General features: G+C 31.6%; 1 protein-coding gene across 1 annotated transcript; it reads left to right on the top strand.

Annotated features, from left to right (window-relative positions):
- Positions 1-662: 662 nt before the first annotated feature.
- On the top strand, positions 663-8,364 carry LOC133196726 (uncharacterized). The gene is made up of 3 exons (XM_061332585.1): positions 663-757; positions 6,417-6,479; positions 7,164-8,364. Exon 3 carries the CDS (start codon positions 7,316-7,318, stop codon positions 8,225-8,227), a length of 912 nt encoding a protein of 303 aa, XP_061188569.1. The 5' UTR covers positions 663-757; positions 6,417-6,479; positions 7,164-7,315; the 3' UTR covers positions 8,228-8,364.
- The last annotated feature ends 14,874 nt before the right edge of the window (positions 8,365-23,238 follow it).

The raw sequence follows: 23,238 nt of genomic DNA on the forward strand, positions 1-23,238 counted from the left end.
TAAAATTCAGATAACTCTCTTTTCACACTGGGATTAAATCTATAAAGACAATTTTATGCTATAATCAATAATAAACAATGTTGAAATATGATTTTTTTTTAGTAAGGTTTATTATATGATTAAACATGCTCTGAGTATGGTAAATTTAAATTTAAAAAAAAAATGGCAGGGTACTGTCATATTAGTTTATGTTACAGAGTTTTAAACTTTTTAGTTTAAAGTCAGCATTTCGCTAATCCTATGATCGTTGTAATGACCTTGTTTGCGAATAAAACCTATGACTGGGTCGTATTTTGACTGACATGGTTTACACCAGTTTCGAGGTCTTTTTTTAAAATGCCATTTTGACTACGGATTATTTCAATACAAATGGAACAAGACGGTTGTGACCGGTCGACAATGGATGCTTACGCTTGCTTTGTATCTAAGGGTTCTTATTTTTGCCCTTTTTACGATTCGTATTGTTTCCTTGATTTCAATCTAATTAAATCTAGATGTTCCGAATCCGCTATGGTAGCGGATTCGGAACATCTAATTTTAATTAGATTGCCTTGATTTATGAGTTTGATCACCTATCGTTGTCCTCTACTTTTACATTATAACATTTTGTTTTATTATAGAAATTCCAAGGATTCGTTCGTTATAATAGGCATACTTTTGGGAATATTCCTGCCGATCTTGGTTTTTCTGGCCATTATATTTATAGTGAATAGGCGTAAACAGAAAAGAAAGAAAAAAGCCTCTACTGACAGAGAAGGTATTTCATAGTACTCAAAAAAGACAAATTTATTATGAAAAGAATACCTGCCCTATAGTATCCACATTAAAGTTAAACTGAAGACCACGATCTAAGTACATGTAATTGCAATAAATAATTTATTTCTTAATTCAAATTACTAGTTTTAGGAGTACTTGGCAAATGTTCGCCTATTTTTCTTTAAGAAATGGCAGTTTTTAACTAAAATATGAAGTTCATCGTGTAAATTCACATTTCTCTACTTGCCATTCTAAATATATATATGCCGAGAGCCTTCTATATAACACGTGCTTTTCTATTGACTTTTCTCAGCGACTGTTTTGCAGGGTTCAAGCGCGGATCTAGATGGGGGGGGGGGCGGAAACCCCCACCCCCTAATTAGCAGAGTTATTTAAAGTATATACTGAAGCAAATACAAAATGTGAAATGGATTTTGCGGGGGGGGGGGGGTTGCTTGTTTGTTTGTTTGTTTTTTTTTGGTTTTTTTTTGTTTGTTTGTTTGTTTTGTTTTGTTTTCCTGAATCCGCGCCTGGGGTTATTGAACTAATCGTAGTGAATATTGGCAATAAGGCTGAAAAAATACAAGAGCTTGTGAGTACTATTTGTTTTGTTTTGTTTGTTTGTTTGTTAACGTCCCTTCGAGAATTTGTCACTCATATTTAGAGCTAGGCCACCACTTGCCGCGGTTGAGGGCTTGTGCTCGGCAAATACGGCCTTTGAGCAGTGAGGGATCTTTTAAGTGCTTGTACCTACTGCAACATGGGATATCGGTTTATACAGTCTCATCAGAAGAACCGGTCTCCACGTGGCATAGTGGATTCGAACCCTCGACGCAAAAATCGACTCCTTCCGTCGCGACTCTGGAGCAACACACTAACCACTGCGCCATGCGAGCGACTGCGAGTACTGCAGATTTCTTATTATACGCGAGTATTTCATGTTGCGAAATGAGTGTAAGAAAGTACTTTTAATCGGCAATTTAGTAATTTTTCTGACGAAATTACGCGACTACAAATTCCTGGTGTATATTTAGAAATGTATAGTTTTACCAGTTTATAAGTTCTACTGCTACTTTAAATATGCAAATAAAGTTTCTCACAAAATTACGCGACTATGAATTCATGTTGTTTTGAAATGTATAGTTTTCCCAGTTTTTAAGTTCTATTACTCCTTAATTATAGAGCTTTAACAAAAAAATAAAAAAAAAATAAAAATATCTAAAAAATACTTTTATTTAATAAAAAGAAATGTTTAATATTCCTAGCCACAGTTAAAGTATGCAATATGAGCCCATTTTTGAAATATATTCAATATAATATCATTTCATAAACTACAATCTTGCAAAGAAATACCTTCATTACCGTTGAGCAGAACGACAATCCAGCATCATTGTTTACAGCTAGTAAGCGGCGCATTTGATATTGAACAGTCGTGTGTGGAATATTTCGGTTTGTATTTGTTTACGTTATGCAACACCACTGAGCAATAAATTCATAAGATAATATTGACATTCAATAAATATTATGTTCTTTTTTTCTTATGAAAACCATTGTCGTTATCAATGCTTTAACTTTGCAAAACAAACCACTTGAGTAGTGGCTCTTCCATCAATGAAGCATACAATGATGTGCATATCAATAAATTAAATACAATATTAACGTACTTAATCCTCTTTATGTGATTATTATGTAAACATAAATATAAACAATAAGATTTCTTTGTTTGTTTGTACTGGAATTAATGAAGCAGCTATTGCAGAAAAAATGCATAAACCACTAACGCGGGTTTTGTATTTTGGTGCAACAACTACAACATTAATTCCAATACTTACAACCAAAGAGGGGATTTTAGTGTTTAACTGAACGCTGAAATTCTTTAGATCTTAAGTAGTTTTTAGTATAAATGATTTAGAAATATACTAAAATAAAATTTATTGTTGAATTCCGTGCATTTTTTTGTTCCCATTTTGACTTATATTTTCAATAAATAGCATATAAAAGTCGAGCATAGGTTATCTGGATTGATTCTTTTTCAAGAGGTAAACTTGTTCCAAAACTTCAGGAAAGATTATCCCAACGTTTTAAGAAATGTGGACAAACACGATATACTAGAGGATATTTTTCGCATAGACTTCACATACATGCATATGTATATCTCAGCTATTTAGGGGATTTTTTGAAGTGAATGTAAAGTTGATAAAAGAAAACAATTCTGTTTGATATTATAAAATGATAAATTCAAGCACAATGAAGTCAGTTAACCATTTTTCAAGAATTTCGTAAATTAAATGAGAAAAGATTACATGTAAGTGTAAGAATACGATCACATCATTGGATATAGGGTTAAACAGACAGGCACCTGTTCCCACTTCTGGTATTTTCAGGGGCCATGATTGCTCATCTTCGCTAGTCAAGGGTTTCTGATCCGCTACTCCCCTCACAAAGCCTTGGATGAGAAGAGAAGCGGATCAGAAACTATGGAATGCCATAGCTGCCTTATGTGGTTATTTTATGAGAAGATGGTGCTTTATTATGTTATGCTGTGGTTATTTCATGTGAAGATGGTGCTTTATTATGTTATGCTGTGGTTATTTCATGTGAAGGTGGTGCATTATTATGTTATGCTGTGGTTATTTCATGTGAAGATGGTGCTTTATTATGTTATGCTGTGGTTATTTCATGTGAAGATGGTGCTTTATTATGTTATGCTGTGGATATTTCATGTGAAGGTAGTTTTTCATGTGATGGTGGTTTTTCATGTGAAGGTGGATTTTCATGTGAAGGTGGTTTTTCATGTGATGGTGGTTTTTTTATGTGAAGGTGTTTTTTTTTTTATATATATATATATTTAATGTGATGGTGGTCACTCGGAACTCTTATTACTTTTGAAGACTGAGTTTAACACTGAGTTTAACTACTATTATCTTGAAATTTTGAAAGTGAAACAAATAGTCAATATAATTTAAATCATTTTAATACGCCATTGCTAGTTCCTCTTTTTTCCATAGGTGCTTGGTTTCAGGATGGTGTGTTTTGTGTAATATGTTTTTTTTTTTCTAGCTATGTCTGCATTAAGTCGATAACCTATGAATAAAAAAAAATCACTGAAATAAGCAAGTTTTAAAAATGTCATATTACTTTATATAAAAAAATATGGCATGTCAAACGTTGCAATATTCGATCTTTTCCATTTGTATTGTATAACTTTCCATTTGTATTGTATAATTTTTATTTGTATTGTATAATTTTTCATTTGTATTGTATAATTTTCAATTTGTATTGTATAATTTTTATTTGTATTCTATAATTTTCCATTTGGATTTTATAATTTTCCATTTGGATTGTATAATGTTTATTTGTATTCTATATTTTCCATTTGTGTTGTAAAAAAAATCATTTGTATTGTATAATTTTTCATTTGTATTCTATATTTTCCATTTGCATTGTATAATTTCTTATTTGTATTGTATAATTTCTTATTTGTATGCGATAATTTTTCATTTGTATTGTATCCGAGGATTGTTTATTTATTTCGTTACGAAGGATGTCATTGGTCATAAAATTTAGTCTGTATAAAGGTCTCAGGTGCCCATCACAAACTTAGTCTGGTACCCTTCCCACAATTCCGATCGCGCACTCTCTACAAACACAAACTCGGCTCCTCTATTTGCGGTGCATGCTAAGGGACGACCATTTGATTCTCGGGGGATGTCGAATCCGATTATTTATTTTCATTCTCTCGCAGGAGAGAATATTTATTTCCAATATGACCAGAGACAAGGAGAAAAACAAAAAGAAGAAAATCCGCCCAAACCCGAAAACTCAGTTTTTTGGGGGTGGGGGTAGTTACCACCACTCAAGGTCAATTTATTTATTTTCTCAGTCAGCATTCCTAAGGACAGATTATTTATTTGCCATCTACCAGCGCTCCCTTTTTAGAATCCAATGACCGTCTAACATGCACGCAAATACATATGCCGCCGAAATATGGCTGAAATATTGCCGACTCGGCGTTAAACAATAATCAATCAATCAATCAAGCAAATACATATGAGCCCAGTTTGCTTTGAGCATCCGGAACATCTTCAACCCGATACAGGCTGAAACTTGACCAATGAAATCCTTCGTAACGAAACAAATAAACAGTCCGTGGATACAATACAAATGAAAAATTATCGCATACAAATAAGAAATTTTACAATACAAATAAGAAATTATACAATGCAAATGGAAAATTATACAATACAAATAAAAATTATACAATACAAATGAAAATTATACAATACAAATAGAAAATTATAGAATACAAATAAAAATTATACAATACAAATGAAAAATTATACAATACAAATAGAAAATTATACAATACAAATAAAAATTATACAATGCAAATGGAAAATTATACAATGCAAATGCAAAAGATCGAATATTGCAACGTTTGACATGCCATAAAAAAAGAGTGAAGGTACGACAGTTGCAATCTCCGATTTTACGTCGTGCTCGGCTCGGTTCATACTTGATTTTAATTTATCAATATCTACACTTTTCCTACCAGTTTCGGACAGGAATTCGGATGAAATCTACATTTAAAAATGATTGAATAACGCCTTTCAATCGTCTGCCAATTAGAACTTGCCGTATAAAATATGCAGTAAACAAAAACGTCCTGATACCTAGAACTGAAAGTGAAAGCAATGGAGGCGTCCCGGAATAACGAGAACAAGTTTGGCGCGGTTTCTGACTTCCCTAGATTTTCCGAAGATGGCAAGTGTTGTACCCACACTCTTACTATATAGACTAATATGGCACTTTTTAAACGTGCTAATTTCAGTGATTTTTTTTTATTTTTATGTTTTTGAGTTTATTCAGACACACCTACAAAAAAATCATAATACACAAAATACACCATTTTGAACCCAAGTGCCTAGATGGAAAAAGAGGAACTAGCAATGATGTATTAAAATGATTTTAATTACATTGACTATTTGTTTCACTTTCAAAATTTCAAGATAATAGCAGTTAAACTCAGTCTTCAAATATATTAGGAGTTCCGAGTGATCACCATCACATTAAATATATATATATATATATATATAAAAAAAACCACCTTCACATAAAAAAAACCCACCAACACTTGAAAAACCAACCTTCACATGAAAAACCACCTTCACATGAAAAAACCACCATCACATGAAAAACCACCTTCACATGAAAATTCACCATCACATGAAAAACCACCTTCACATAAAAAACCACCTTCACATGAAAAACCATCTTCACATAAAAAACCACCATCACATGAAATAACCACAGCATAACATAATAAAGCACCACCTTCACATGAAATATCCACAGCATAACATAATAAAGCACCATCTTCACATGAAATAACCACAGCATAACATAATAAAGCACCATCTTCACATGAAATAACCACAGCATAACATAATAAAGCACCATCTTCTCATGAAATAACCACATAAGGCAGCTATGGCGTTCCATAAGAAACCCTTGGCTAGCGAAGATGATGTTTGCTTTGCTCTCAATTTGTACTTTTCAGCATGACTAGTGTTTATTTTCTACACATTTCAGTTAATTTATTCGTTTAAAAATATTACCTCCTTTTAGCAAGTTAATTCATCTTATTTTATTTTTTCAAGAAAAAGACTCGTTATTAAAAGATTCAACAATAGAAAACAGTAAAAGAGAAACCAGGAATGAAGGTAATATCAAATTAACGAATCTCAGGAGTGGTGATTATGATCAGGTATTATCTGTGTGAAATATATTACAATTACCCGCATATAGACAGTTCAAATAATATGCCTAATTCTCTATCTAAAAATGTTAAATACTGTATGACACTGATATTTAGAGTTCCTTTTTTAAAAAATTAAAATAATTTTGATTAGATTCTGCTGCATATGTACAATAAGGTACTCGTGAGTTATTTCTCATATATAATATTGTTAACATAATATTAAAAGTTAAAGATTAAATGCATTAAAATTTACTGAATGTCTCAGTAATACCGAATCAGTAAATATCTATGATTTTCTCTACCCAATAGTTCAGTGATCTTTATTTAGTTCCCACCGAGATCAGGAACTGGATTTAAAATTGGTGAAATGTGATTATCTCTCTGGTCAGTCTTCAATCAAATCAAAAAGACAATTAATAGCAAAAACCTGTTAGTCCACATAGACCTAGAAGTCAAATGTTTTTCATTTCTACTTTATCTTTTTAAATGTGTATAATTTGGGGTTGTCTTTTTCGAAGTATGAAATGACATATGAAGTGTTGAGATTCTGGGTAGTTATTATTAAGTAAGTTATACTTACATTTGAAATAAATTATTATACGTTTTAAAACTAAATATATTCATACTCTGTTAATTCATTTCCTAGCATCATTTGTTAAACCGGGGTTCTATGGAAATGCATTAAAAACATTGAAGGAAGACGGGTTTATAATTATTGTTGGTGGGTCAGGAAGCGGAAAAACAACGTTGGCAAACTACATAGCGAAGACAGAATTCAAGGATAATTGTGTACATCACATGAAACCAAAACAAACAGAATTACCAGAATTGTCGATTAACAAAGGTGAAGTAGTTTTGTGGGATGATTGCTTTGGAATATGGAATATTTGTGATTTAGAAGAAAAAATGAAAGTCGGAGTGAGGAATACTATTTTAGATTTAATTGATAGATGTAAAAACAAAGAAAATTACGCCATTATATGTATAGATTCCTTTTTTGATGAATCAGGTATGTTTGATCAGTTAGGTAAGACTGTTATTAGTCTTACCGAGAATTACGACTCATTTTATGAGAGAGAAAAAGTATGCAGATCATTTGACAAAAAGATATACGTGAAAGAAGTTTCTAAGGAAGTAGGATTTCCTCTACTGATTGCACTGATTCTTGAACATCATTGCCCAATCGAAAAAGCCGAAGATTTTATGAAAAATCCAATAGAATATTTACGTTCTAATTTTAATAATCTTTATAAAAACGGAAAGAATCTGTATGTGACGCTTGTTTACGTGTTATGTAACAGTCCATCTGTGAATCTTAAAGAAATAAGATGGAGAAAGTGGAAAAAATTAAGAGAAGAATTTCAGAAAAGCAAGGATGGTGAAAACAACATCTCACAGCAGAGAAAGAGTAATCAGGACTGTCAAGGAGAGGAAGATGATCTTCTGTCTGATGATTCTATGATCATTTCAAGTAACCCAAAAGGTATTGAGATGAATACAACTTTGGCAAAGTACTTGGTGAAAACTGAAGATCCAAACGTTTATGCATTCCGCCACCATTTTCTAGCACATCTTTTCCTTTGTCATCACGTGGAAAAGGTCGGAAATCAAGGAATTTTGGAAGTAGGCAACGACGAGATTAGATCGATTGTAAAGAAATTACAGCCTCCACTGTTCAATTCGACTCCTGTTCAATCTGGAAAAGTGTGAAGTCAAACTTGCTTAAATGTGTCAATTTCTTTTAATTATAAAATATTTTTTTCAGTATTTGTTCACGTTTAAAGAATTTTATGCATGTATATATATCTAACATTACATTATTAATAAAGAGTATATATGTGTTATAATCCATAATATAAATTAGGATATTCAAAGTGGCAAATGAATAAATCTCAGGCAATCTTAATGCCTTTGATACTTTGGATACTCTTAGGAGTTTTGGTAGAAAGCAACGATTAAATCAATGGTAAAGAAATAACTATCCCCACTATCCAATCTTACATCTGTTCAATCCACAATTGTACAATACATAATATATAAATTTGCTGTTAATATGTATATTTTAAGATTTTTATGCATCTAAATATTCAACTTTATACTAGTGGTATAGAATATATCTGTTTTATATTGCACAATCGATATTATTAATATGTTTTTACGTACATAACTGTTATAATGTAAAAGGTAAAGATAAAGAACAGTGATCGATCTCATTTGCCATCTTGAAATTTGTACTTAGTATGTAATAGAGCAAACAACTTTACCGATTTTATATTTTGTATTTATACCTGTAGATAAATTTTGGCAAATAACATAGTTTGATCAGAAGTATTACCATCATCAAATAAATACTATGTATAACACTGTATCAGTTAAATTTAAACATGACGTAAATTAATTAAGCGATTAATCCTTAAGAAATGGTGTAAATATTTAGCGAAAAATAATTTTAACAATATTATAAGACAGTGAAAGGTAAGTCTTACTTCCAGTGCAAAAATAAATCTTTGCGATATTCAATTTAAGAGAACTTAATTACAATCACGCATATTGCAAAAATTGAATCCTAGTTAAAAAAAAATTGCTTATAGGATATCATTTTAAGCATCAATAGTAGTAAGTAATATATGTTAAGCTGTATTTTTAGTCATACACATGCAGAGTGCCGATGCATGACTGCTTTCTAAGTTTATTATAATTAAATACAAATAAAGAAATGAAAAAATCCGTTTAAATTGAGTCAGCAGAGTTATTTGTTCAGATATCATTTTGTTGATTAGAATTAAAAACCAAAAACAACTCGCCCTATTTTAAAAACATAAGTTTTGTATTGTAAGTAATTTCTTAATTTATGAACTTATACATGCAAAGAAAATCCTTGTTGAGCTACACTGAGTTATCATTCGTATCTAAATATCCAAGCTAAATATAACAAAGTTCTTTACCTTTGCTCAATGAGGGTTGTAAAACAACGGCATGCTAAAAACTAGACATGTCATTAAAACTCAATTAATGAAGCATTTGGTTAATTGCTTGCATATTAAATATAGTCTTTCGGCAGTATTAATAGCAGATATCATATCCAAAGATATGTAATAGGTCCCGCCTCATCAGGGAAACCTTATGCACACAATAAATCTATCTGAATTATTTCATTTGATTTTAATTATGATCTAATAATCAGATCTCGTATGTTCTTGTGTTTACTGTTTGTTAAGAAAAAAATACAAGACCAGGATTCAAATGCATAAGAATCTTAAAATTTTATTAAGTATCTACTTAATTTTCTTAAGCAATAAGTAAAATGCTCAATTTCCATTGCATAAAACTTTCAAGGAATATGCTTGCAATTCTTACCTAAGCAGATCCAAATCTGCCTAAATATATCGTTGCCATGTCAATAAAGTCACTTCCGCTTTTACTACTAATTTTTACTAATAATGTAAATGATGTAATATAAAAAAATATACATAGTGAAGAAATAAATTATGAAAATTTAATTCATTACAATTTTAAGGTTTAGCCTTACCGTTAAAACGCCTTTCTCCAAAAAATTGTTGAAACAAGCAAAAATAAAAAAAAAATAAAAAAAATAAAAAAAAAATTAAAAAATTAAAAAAAAGAACATACATGTATCAAATAAATGGATCTACACACACAACCTGTCTTCCAATCAACTAACAGTTGATCTGTGTTTTGGAAGGGGGGTCTTAAGTCATTCTTAGTCTTTAGATTACTTTATATATTCAATATGTTACTAAAAATTCTAGAGACGGGGTTTGTACCGCCCTGTTAAGCTATTTATTAAATCAAAATACATACAATAAATAAGTTACTTAGTATATCATGACCTAAAGCTCGAAGTCTATAGACTATATATTTTGTACATATGCAATCTTGACTTGCGAGTTTACAGCGCCACTACTGTCAGTTTGACGTCTTTTCTTCCAAAAGGAGGATAATAAAGTTAAAGAAGGGCACATGTGCATTGTTAAACTCAAAAAATACCTTTCCTACGATTGATAAGTAGATTGATATAGTATAAAAAAAAAAAGTCAGCACACAGTATAATTTATTGAATGAAATATGCTTTTCCAAGTCTATTCTAATATCAAGATGGTTAAGTATAATGAAAGTTATTAAGCGCATTGGTAAAATGATTACGTGCAGTGAGTTTGAATTACAATAAATGTTTGTATTTTGTTCTCATGAATATATTTTTAAATTCATAAAATAAGGTGTATCCAAAATCTGAAATTAAAAAAAAGAAGTGAAATCTTAAAATAGAATTACGTTAACTTTAAAAAAAAAAAAATCAAATTTCATCTATAGTATATTCTGATGATCGAAGGAATTCCAATTCATTTAGAATTGCTCATCCTGTTGGTTTGTTTTGTTTAAATGGTCTTAGATTTATTAATATTCCTCTAATTATTAATTGTCATCTCTCGAGAGAGATGACACATTAAGTTTGTAACCCCGGATAGGAAGCCCCAGTGTAAGTTGCCATTGATAAGCTGGTGGTCTGGCAAATGACACGATTTCTAAATATAGAGATGTAAACAAAACTGCTTAATGACAAAGAATTGGCGATCTGTCAAACAGGCCATCTTAAAAAAGAAAAACTACACATAAATCATAGAGATTCACAGAGAGAATATCGCTTGGGTAGTGGTGGGTCTTCAAAATACATGCAGTTATCTAATCATGGTCACTGCGTGTGTATCGGAATGCACATGGCATCGATTAGAACGGCCAAGGCGTGGATCAAAGTATTTACAGAAAAAACAAAGTGGCGGGTCTTCAAATAACATGCAGTTATCTAGGCTGTTACGTAAATGATGGCCAGTGCGTGTGTATCTAAGTACACTACATGGCATCGATTAGATCAGCCAAGGCGTGGATCCAAGAATTTACAGAAAAACAAAATCAAAGTAAATACTCGCATTAAAAGTTTAAATACGACTGATGTGAATATTAAGTGATGTCAGAAATTTTACCTTTATGTGTATCTTAGTCATTCAATAACCTGATGCCATTTTTTAAAATAATTTTTTTAAAACAAAAAGTTAATGTTCAAACTACAGGCATTGGAAGAAAGATTATATAATCATTGTGAGTTTTTACGCATGTCTGCACTATTCTTTGTTTTTTGTTCTATAAAAAAATACATGTCAGAAATACAATATTGTTACCTTTGTATAAAAGACGCAATTTCTTTACCCGACTCGTATTTTGAGAATTTATAATTAAAGCACCTGCAATCATTTTCTTTGTGTAATTTTAAATTGCATCATTGGTTAGTGGCAAAAAAGCTATCAAATCACTTCTCTTATTCTTGAAATATTATTATATAAAATGATTATTTCCTTGAACAGCCTAAATATCAGGGCTGGTAAATTGGTACTCTTTCAGATAATTTGTTAATGCCTAATTTTAGCTTATATATTACTGACCTATATTTAAATGCATGTGAGGGTTATTTCATTGGATAAACCACATATTTAAAAGTGGAAAATCTTTCGAAATCAATTGAGGGTCAGTATCGTATAGTGAGACTTCCCCAAAGTGAGATTTCCCCGGAAGGCTGGCTATATAGTGAGATATCCCCCGGGAAGACTGGCTCTATAGTGAGACTTCTCCCCGGAAGATCGACTGGCAATAGAGTGAGACTTCTCCCGGGAGGTCTCACTATATAGCCAGTCTCTCCCCCCTTTCATAGTGAGACTACCTCTCAAATGTAGTTTCCGGAATATTTTATTTCATTGTTACACAATATTTTTCAGTATATGAATAAAAGTTCTCCGTTAATTAATAATTAAAACATCTTAATAGCCTTTTAACAGTTTGTTAGCCAAAAATAATTATGGGATGACATGTACATGTATATTGATGTGAGATAACTGAATGAAAAATGCACGTTATTGTTACAAGTATACATCTTTCTTCACTATATTGTATTTATTGCATTCCCCATGAAGGTTAACATAAGCAAATTCCAAGAGTCCACGAGTAATGATCTCTTAAATGTTAAATGTATTTGTTTTGATAAGAATCATTTTGGAACAATTCAATTATTTACTGTGCACGATAAATTTTTAATGCGCACTTCTATATTTATTCATACATGTATCTATTTTATAAGATCATTATCAAAATGAAAATATATATTCATCGTCGATGTAAATAAAATACTACTGAACATGGAAGGGGTCGTTTAGGGGGGAAGACTCACTATATAATAATTCTCCCCCCCCCCCCCCACCGGGGAGTCTTACCGCTATATATAGCCAGATTTCCGGGGGGAAGTCTCGCTATGGGGGGTGGGAGTCTCACTATATGACACCGGACTAATTCAAGTTAGCGCTTTAAACTTCTTGGCTGTTGTCCGAGTAAGCTGCTGTGATGTAAAGTCAATAGGAACGCTAAGGTTTTGCCCATCCTCTTGTATAACAATTATTTTACAAATTTTACGAATACTGCTTAGTGGTACATTTTTTAAACACATATACAAAAAATATTTGAAATTACTGTTGCAAATGTTCACTGAAAGGCAGCTTACCTCTACCTTCCCCACATTTTTTTGTTGCAGCATATTCATACCCCCCCCCCCATGTGTCTTCGAGAGAGTCAAAAATTTTAAATCTTCCCTCCCATCCACGAAATAAAAATTTCGAGTTTGAACACCCCTTTTTTTCCTAGTGAAAGATTATTCAGGTAAATTGTAATTTTTTTTCTGACTACCCCCCCTTTTTTTAAGAGTTCTTCTGCTTGTAATTGCTGAGGAAAAAATGTTACATTCCACTATTTATTCTGTGACATTAATGAAGCCAAAGAGATGACATTTCAGGCTTTCTGGAAAGCCAAACTTGTAGAATACATTTACAAACACAACATGTGATTCATTCTGCTCACTCCTGTTCCGAATGAATTTGATTAGAACGTCACATAATCCCCTTAAAAAGAAAACATACAACCATAAATAGATGAAAAATATATGCGTTTGACAAATTTGAAACTCTTACCTGGAAATGAATACTCATGATGACTTCAAATATCCACAAATGTCGAAAAACATCATTGTTTATTTAAAAATGTGGTTATAAATTACACAGTTCTTTTCAAAACACATGACATAAAAGATAATTACTTCATACAGATGATCACTGTTCACGTATTTAATAAGCGCAGCGTTTCGGCCAAGAGGATACGCGAGTCTTAAAAAAGTAAAGATCACAAGAAAAAAGTATTTAACTTTTATTATCAATTGTATCTAATGTTTATTAACTTATGGTTAATAATGTCAGTAACATAATACCAATGGAAATACAACAAATAAATACATTTAATGATAAATTAATTTAAAAAATAAATAAATAAATAAATATACATGACACTTATGAAACACAAGTAATCAAAAATGCAGATTTTAAAGGTTTACCTTAGCTTAGAAGTCGCACAGTGTAGAATGAAGATAATAGTGAATTGAGTTATGAAATAACAATCTAGAAAACGATGTTTAAAAATAAAGCTGTAATTACTTAATTAAATGTAATGTTAATTGGCCTTTCTTCTCTGTGAATCTCACCTTCCTGGAATTCCTGATGTTTTGATGCTCTGTAAACTAACTCTCGTCGTACTGGAGTATAAGCATCCCCTCTTGATCGGTCACACCCATCTTGAGCCCCATGTACAGATCAGGTAAACAGAATATTTCCTAGTAGAGTTCAATAAAAAAGGCCTAAAAATTGTTATGATACACGTAAGCCAACATAGCCAGCATACAAAATTAACCCAATGACAGGTTATATTTGCTAACAAGGCAATCATAATGAACATAGAATTTATACGAGGTTGTTAAAACTCCTGTGACATCAACTTATCTGTAAGTATCCTGTCTCGGTTTAAAAATTTATCGTATTCGGAGCATGTTCTTGAGTATTGAATAAGTTTGGAGATGTAACACCTACACCATATGCAGGTGATATGGGATATTACTACCAAAAGGAAAGTTGACGATAGAAAATCTGAAGGCATCTCGTTTGTGACACAATTTCGTTGTTAGTTTGCTTATATTGTCCATAGTCAGTAAACATCCAAATATAAAAAAAAAAAAGACATGGAAAACTCTGTGGTGTCATTTATTTCAAATTCACAAGGATGTATCGAGTCAACATGTGCAAAAAAAAAAAAAAAATATCAATATCAATCTCTTGCAAACCTTATTTGTATAAAGAAATACAATCTATGTTAATTTTTTCTACAGGTAAAAATATTACAATCAAAGTTTTGTTTTAATATTGTATAGCCATTGCTTTTTTCCATTGTGCTTCATAAGTGTAATGTAAAACTTCTGGACAGTTTTGGTAACTATTGAAATCTAAAAGGAAATATAGGCTGATTCAATATGTATTACTGCACTTCGATTCTCGATAGAATTTTTATCCATTGTAGTACATATTCAATGAGTACATCATCTTAAACTACTTTGCCAATCATTTTAAAATGTAAAAGATAACTAGATAAAAGTTTGACATAATATTTAGATGTCCTAAAACTGAAATGTGAAGATAACAAACAATGATCATTATCCAAAGTCCATTTAAACAATAGAAATTGTGAGAAAAGCCAACAAGGACTTCTGAAAACAGGGGTGGGATCAGGTTCAACCAGCATAACCGTATCAAATCTGAGAGCTGCAGGAGTTGTCCAATTTCATATTGAAATATTCCTGGATATATTCCAATTGGGCTTTTCTTTGTTGGGATAGCTTAATTCAAGGCAACAACCCCAGAGAAAGTCAATTTGACAATGCACAAGGATGTTAGGAAAGTTACTCTAGAAATGTGCTGAAATGCAATCACAGACTTTATAACATTGATCTCCCGCTTGACAAAAAAGTTCTATATAGCTTGTGCTAGAAATAAGAGCATTATTTTGCAAGAAATAATTTCAATGATTTAAATATTTTTCAGTTTTAATAAGTCACTGAAACATCCAATTTATCCATTTTAACCAGAAATTCCTTTGAGGGTAAACTAAAACAGACGTTTCTCGCTGAAATACATGAATATGAAAGAATAATTAAAAAGTAAAAATACATGTAATCCCCAATACAGTAACTGCAAATAAATTTCTAGGATTTGATTGCTTACATTAGTGTTTAAATTTAATTGTTGGAATTAGTCAAACTTCCATGACCTAATAACTATTATGTCACTGCATATATGCAATGTCACAACAAAATGATTCGATGGGTTGTTTGTATAATATTTCTGTTCAAATACGTGTCCCAAATGTAAACATAAGTAATGAATAATAAAGTTAAGCTTAAGAATTTCGATTGGAAATGGACATAGTTGGTACGTGATCAAATCTACTGAGAATCCTTCTAAATCTAGTTAGAAAGACAAGTAACATATCTTTTTTCAATTCTATTAAAATGTAAAACTATGATTACTGATCATCCTCATTAAGCTGATAAATTTAAATATAGAAATTTAAATGTTATTAAACGCTCTTCGTGTTCAAGAAAAAGATTCATGATAGGACATAGTAGAGTAAATCACAAAAACATTACGTTTTTAAAAACCCATTTCTTTTAATCATGCTCATCTTGATAGCATATCCTTTATCTGCACCTAGTACTGTGTTCATAATCATAAGTGAACAGGCGATTAGCTAATCAGCCTATAAAAAGAAACACTGAAGGGATTTGATTTTCGTTTGAGTATTTTTTTTTTTCAAATTGAATGATACAATTGATGGCATAAACTCATATATCAAAGATAAGCAAAACATTAAGTTAAAAAATTAAGAGTTAGTAGCAAAGCAAGTTTTTCTATTTTTAACCTTCATAAATGTTCTGGAATATGGTTCTGCTTAATTTATCACTAATTTTTCAGCCAATCTGATTTGTTAAATAACAACAAATCTATTGTCCATTAAAAAACGTTAAAGTTTGCATTTGTAATTCATTCAAATACATGATACATAAACAAGAATAAAATGCTATACTATTCATTATGATTTATAAAAACACTTAAGGAAAAGAAATGGACGATTGCTATAAAGAATTGAAAGCGTTGTTGCAAACACTTTTGAAATATAATGCACAACATTGAAGATATTATGCTCACCTGTTCCGAAGGCTAAAGTGAGCTTTACTGATCGAGAAGTGTTTGTGTCGTCTGTCTGTTGCCTGTCGTGTGGGTGTGTCATGTGATTTCTGTAAACTGCTCACATTTTCGACTCTACTCAAGAACCACTGGCCAATTTCAATCAAACTTGTTACAAAGCATCTTTGGGTGAAAGGGGAGGGGGTCACGTTTATTCACATGAAAAACCACACCCTCTTTCAAGGGGAGATAAGTTAGAATGTAAATTTAATTGTACAGTGTATTTCAAAAATATTCTCAAGAATCAGTAGGCCAGAAAATATCTAACTTGTGTGGAAGCTTCATTTCTCAGGAACAGTAAAGTCATGGTTAGAGATATTCTATGAAAGCATTCCCAGGTAGTGAAGGCTTAAATTTGTTCAAATCATAACCCCTGGGATAGGGCGGAGTCAAAAGAGGGGATCAACGTTTTACAAAGGAAAAGATAGCAAATATATTTAAAGATCTTCTCAATAACAGCAAAACCATGATTAGTCATATTAATACTGAAGCTTCCTCAGGCAATGTAAATTAAATTTTATTATAAATATGACCCCCGGGTCACACCAGGGGATCAAATTTGTACATAGGAATATCTTTAAAAATCTTCTTCTCAAGCACAGCAAAGTCATAATTAGTACATAATAATATATGTACTTCTGGACACTAAGCAGTCAAACTGTTGGCATGATTGTAATAAGCATCAAGCACTTTACCAAATTTGTGAAATTCATGGCCCCAGGGTAAGGGTTCTGGCGCAAGGTCGGGGCTTATATAGTGAAAATGCATCAATTATTTGAATTCTCCTTTGCTCCTGGGTATTCCGCCGATGAACTAAGAACATAGTTATAATGAGGAAGAGTGCCTCTTCAAAAATTGTGAATTTAATGGCCCCTGGGTCAGGAGTTCTCTTGTTAGGGCGGGCTTTAATGATTATATAGTGAAAATGCATTAATTCTCTAAAAAAATCTTCTTCCCTCTTCCTGGGTATTAAGCCGATAAATCAAGTACAAAGTTATGATGAAGAGGAGTGCCTCTTCCAAAATTGTGAATTTCATGGCCCCTGGGCCAGAGGTTCCGTAACGGGGGGGGGGGGGTATTTATTTTCAACTGAAAATAAATTAACGCTTTGAAAATTTTTTCCTCTGCCCGTTGGTATTAAGCAAACAAACTAAATATATAGCTATAATGAGAAAGGGTGCCTTTCTCAAAATTGTGAATTTCATGGCCCCTGGGTCAAGACCGCCCGGGTGGGGCTCTATAGATTAATTAAAAAATACATTAATACTTTTGAAAATCTTCTCCTCTGCCCCTGAGTTCTATGCAAACAAACAAAATGCAATAATATCAGTGTAAACATGTATTAAATATAATAATAAGTAAATGTACTTTTTCTGCTCCTGGGAATTTAGGAGTCAAACAGAGTACGCAGTTGTAATAAGTGAAGCAAATGAAAGTTACTCACCTTTGCTAGATGTTGTTGATCAGGAAATCCTTGTATATAATTTAGTAAACAGGTTATTTGATTGAATGAGAATACAAGAAGGAATGTAATATAGAAACAAACTAAAAATGAATGTTTGGTTTTAAATTAGCAAAGCATGCTCAAAGTCAGATTCTTGCCTGGAAAAGTTAGCAAAAGTTGTAATTATACATAGTATGTTTACACTGTGGTGATCTGTTTGACAGTAGATATTTATTGTCACTGGTAGGGTTATGGTTGACACGAGACTGGATAAAGTTGTTTTATACTTTATCAAAGTGAACAAAGAATCACAGAGAGCCAGGGTGACTTATTGTACTTAGTAACAAGTGGCAAATAGCCACGTTGTATACCCAAGTCTGTGTGTACTGAATTGTAGCACTAGGCTAGGGACAAAATCATCTGTATATATTGAATACCTTACACAATAGGCAAGTGTCCACTGCAATTGTATATTTTGCATTCATTATCATCCCTGTAAGACTTGGGAAAACCAAGTATGATCCAAAGGCGATCACTCGGGTCTAGCATGTAACAATAGACAAGAGTATTTTCACCAGATTTTTGTAATTCTTGGGCAACATTGCTTTTTCTATCAGTTAATTTTGTTTTACATTTCTATGGATCCTTTACAGTGTCGTATTATACTCAGGTGAGCATAAGGCCATTGGGCCTCTTGTATATAGGAAGACTCTCCTATGAATAGATGTAAGTTTGTACAAATTATGACCCATGGAAGTAGGATGGGGCCACAAGAGGAGTTCAAGTTTTATATAGGATGGTAAAGTAAAGTTTCCTTTTCTTAAGAATAGCAAAGCTCTTTTTAGTTATATATGCAGAAGTATCCTTGGGTGATGTAGAGATTCAATTTTGTTTAATTCATGAAACCCTCAGGTAGGGAGAGCCACAACAGAAGATCTTTTTTTTTTTTACAAAATTTGATGTAGGAAAACGTTTTTAAAACTTTCTTCTTCAAAACAACAAAGCCAGGATTAGTCATACTTACAAGGAAGTATCTTCAGGATATGCTGATTCAAGATTATTTAAATCATCACTCTATATGGGTAAGGTGGGTCCACATATTTTTAAATTTTTCAATAATGAACTAATTTCTGCTTTTCTATAACCAAATTGCTCAGGTGAGCGATGTGGTCCATGGGCCTTTTGTTTCAGTTGTGTTTGAGAATGCATTTAAAAACAACCCAGGTTACATCCCACTATTGAAATAACAATGCTTAAACACGAAAAAAATAATGATATTAATATTTATTATGGTAATGACACTTTAGAATAAAATGGAAAACTACATGTATTATAAAAATTGATAGCATTTATTTCATTAAAATTAAAATTGACGATCTTTCTTCTTTAAAAACTTTGAAAACCCTGTTATACAAAAATAAATGAAGTCTTTAGTATATCCCATTTAATTTTATATTAAGATAAATCGATCTAAGTGGAGAACAATATATACAGATATAGACTTATTGAAATTTAGAAGAGTTTGGAAGTCTTTCAAGTGATAAAATAAATTTGTCCTTCACGTTGTCAATACAACTAGTTTTGTTTTGGTAAATAGTTGAGTGCCACTTTAAGTTTCCTCTCAAAATCCACATAACATGGTAAACTTGTCGCTAAAATAAACACTTCATTTGATAACAGAAACGGTTTTAATTTTCAAATAAAAGAAAGACAAGTTAAATGTACAAAACAAGTAACGACACCTATCATCCGATCAAAAAGTGACTTCTTTATCAATTCTTCTTTAATAAATGCATAATAATATTTTTCAAACTCTAAGTCTGTGAGTTACAGGGTTTGTATAATAAAACATATTAAAGAAGAGTGAATTGATAAAATTGGTGAGTAGGGTTAAATTGTCATTAATATAAAACATTTAAACAGCCATTTTTGTAAGTATAGCATCATCCTAGTGACTGTACCATTGGAAAATGTTATACTTACCTTTTTTTACTTTCAAAAATACTTTCTCCAACCCTAACATCATCGTCGGTAACCCACGGGTGATTCACATCGATTCTCCCTATCATCAGGTTTGAGGTAGCTTGTGGACTCAAAAACGTGGTTTGCGACGATGCCCTAACATAATTGCTAGTAAAAGCCAACAAAGGAATAATAATAAAAAAAAAAAAAATGAAAGAACTCATCTTTCCTTATGACATGATCAGGTTTATATATATATATATATATATATATATATATATATATATATATATATATATATATATATATATATATATATATATATATATATATATATATATATATATATATATATATATATAATTTTGAAATAAAATATTGCCCCTTAAAAATACATAACACAAAAAAGAAGACAATAAACAACTTGAGGTACACGTTAAAACAGTATCTATTTTGTCATTTTTTTTTTTCAATCAATTCTTTTTTTATTTTAATTACAGTAAATGACATAAATTATAACTTCAATTTGATCACTACCATAAAATAAAAAAAGGTAACGATTAATCTCATAAACAATAAAAATCAGGAACGGGATAAAACAGTTACCCCTTGAAACACCAGAAAAGTTAGGAGGAGTGCCCGGGAGGAGTAAACATCCTCTGTTGATAGCCCTAATCCCCCATAATCCTTTTGTATTCATCAAGTCACATTTCACTTGAGCTGGAGTAAAAAAAAAAATTACAAAACTATAGATCGTATTTGCAAACACTGTTTTTGCAAACGTAAAACATGTGATTGATATAAGTTTTGAATTAATGAAGAAATACTATTCCAGGTAAATTCTTTAATTATGAATTTAAGATAAACATGAACAATATCCGTTTTGTGGATTTCATATTAATTTTTCATCATGCAAAGTAATCCAATGTCTTGGCATAGAAACATTTTTACACACTTTAAAAATTTTCAATGTACTTTAACATTTAAATAAAAAATTGCTCCTGTATCAATTAAGACTCATCTCCTTGTTTTGTAATATTCATGAAATGAGAGAAAACGAAAATAAAATGATGGATATTTTGCACGTAAAGATGTAATATTGACTAATTGAGGACTGATTGACTGTTAGGTAAACAATAGCTGCCGATTCTATTGTTTTAATCGGCGGTAATCTTGACAACGGTAATATTTTGTGGATTGGTTCTTATTATATCAATAATTCCTCTGAATTTATCGCAAGCATTAAGTGATGCTTAGATAAAAGCATTGGCCACCATATTTTCAAGTATTTAGAAAAAAAAACTAGTGATTCAACACTTCAACTTATAGAGAGAGATTTAGACAAATCAAAAGGTAAGGGTAATTTGGAAGCATATTTTAATGAATTGATAAGTAATATAATCAATCTGATAAGTGTTGTAAAAATTAATACAACATCTAAATTATAAATTTGGGACATTTTTCTAAGTTTGTCTGCTTGCTCATTTCAGATGACGATGCATTTAATCGGCATTCTCCTGATGGTTATTTTTTTCAAAGAGTTCTATGTGAAGGGTATTTGTTTTATTTTTCTATGAAAGTTCTGTTCAGATATGAAAAATTAAGAGCTTTTCTCAGAGGAAACCACGCAAAATAGCAAAAAAAAAATCTACATGGGGGAGAGGGTTACATTTTTCATAGATAATTGTATTATATAAATATTGTGTGCATTCAAAGTGAGAAACTGTTTTTTTTTAACAAAATTGGACCTGTTCTGTTTATAGAAATGTGTTCATGCAATATGACTCGAACCTGTTTCGAAAGTTGCTCAAAATGCCTATGACGTCGATGAATCAAATCAACATTTCACTGGTCGAATAGTTATTTGCTTATGAAAAAGTAATTCTAAAACAGCATAAGAAGTTGATTTGAATAAATTACAGAGAAATTGTAAATCTATGGGGACCTCCGAAACTCTCCACCGGCAAGTGGTGGCGTCTCCATATGAGTGAAAAATTCTCGAGAGGGATATTAAACAATCAATATATACATGATGAAACAATACAAACATATTTCAATAACAACACTCCTCACAACAATGGCTTTGCTGTTCTTGAGAAGAATATTTTTAAAGGTTTCCCCAATGTATTCCTATGTTAAACTTTGATCACCCATTGTGGCCCCACCTTACCCAAACTTGAATCTACATTACCTAAGGATGTTTCCATATAAATATGCCCAATTACAGCTTTGCTGTTCTCGAAAAAAAGATTTTTAAAGATTTTTCCTATGTATTCCTATGTAAATCATCCATTGTTGCCCCACCCTACCCCTGGGGGTCATGATTTGAGCAAACTTGAATCTACACTACCTGAGGATGTTTCCATATAAATATGACCAACCATGACTTCGCTGTTCTTGAAAAGAAGAGTTTTAAAGATTTTTTTCTGATGTCTTCCTATGTTACACTTTGATCCCCCATTATGACCCCACCTCACCCCTGGCGGGCATGATTTGAACAAATTTGAATCTTCACTACCTCACAATGATTCCACATAAGTTTCATATATTCAAGCACAGTGGTTCTTGAGAAGATTTTTAAATGATGATGCCATTAATTTTTCACGAAATAATAATTATCTCCCCTTGGAAAAGTCGTGACACTTCATTTGAACAAATTTGAATTCCATTTACACAAGGATACTTTGTGGCAAGTTTGGTTGAAATTGGCCCAGTCGTTCTTGAGAAGGAGATGAAAATGTGAAAAGTTTACGACGCCAACGACGACGACAGGCAACGGACAAATTTCGATCAGAAAAGCTCACTTGAGCCTTCAAAATCGGCTCAGGTGAGCTAATAATGTATGCTAGGAGATTTTATTTTTACTCTGAATTTAGGCAAAATTTGCTACATCAGTCATTTATGGAAGGTCCTGATTGCGGATGACTCAAAAAGGGGGTTGGGGGACAAAAAGTAAAAAAAAAAAATTTATTTTGGGGTAGTAAAGTTTCATATATCATTATATTTGCTCAGATTTTCTACACTGCCACTGAGATTGAGGTCTTTTTCATGAATATAATGACCTTGTTTTTGAAAGATCGCATATATATATATATATATATATAGATATAGATATAGATATAGTCTGACAGCAAAAA

This window comes from Saccostrea echinata, unplaced genomic scaffold, assembly GCF_033153115.1.
Source record: "Saccostrea echinata isolate AGI-Se365-2 ecotype Australia unplaced genomic scaffold, CSIRO_AGI_Sech_v1 ptg000030l, whole genome shotgun sequence".
Taxonomy (NCBI): Eukaryota; Metazoa; Mollusca; class Bivalvia; order Ostreida; family Ostreidae; genus Saccostrea; species Saccostrea echinata.

Coding starts and splice junctions, on each gene's coding strand:
- LOC133196726 (XM_061332585.1), top strand. CDS start 7,316: ATGAAACCAAAACAAACAGAATTACCAGAATTGTCGATTAACAAAGGT.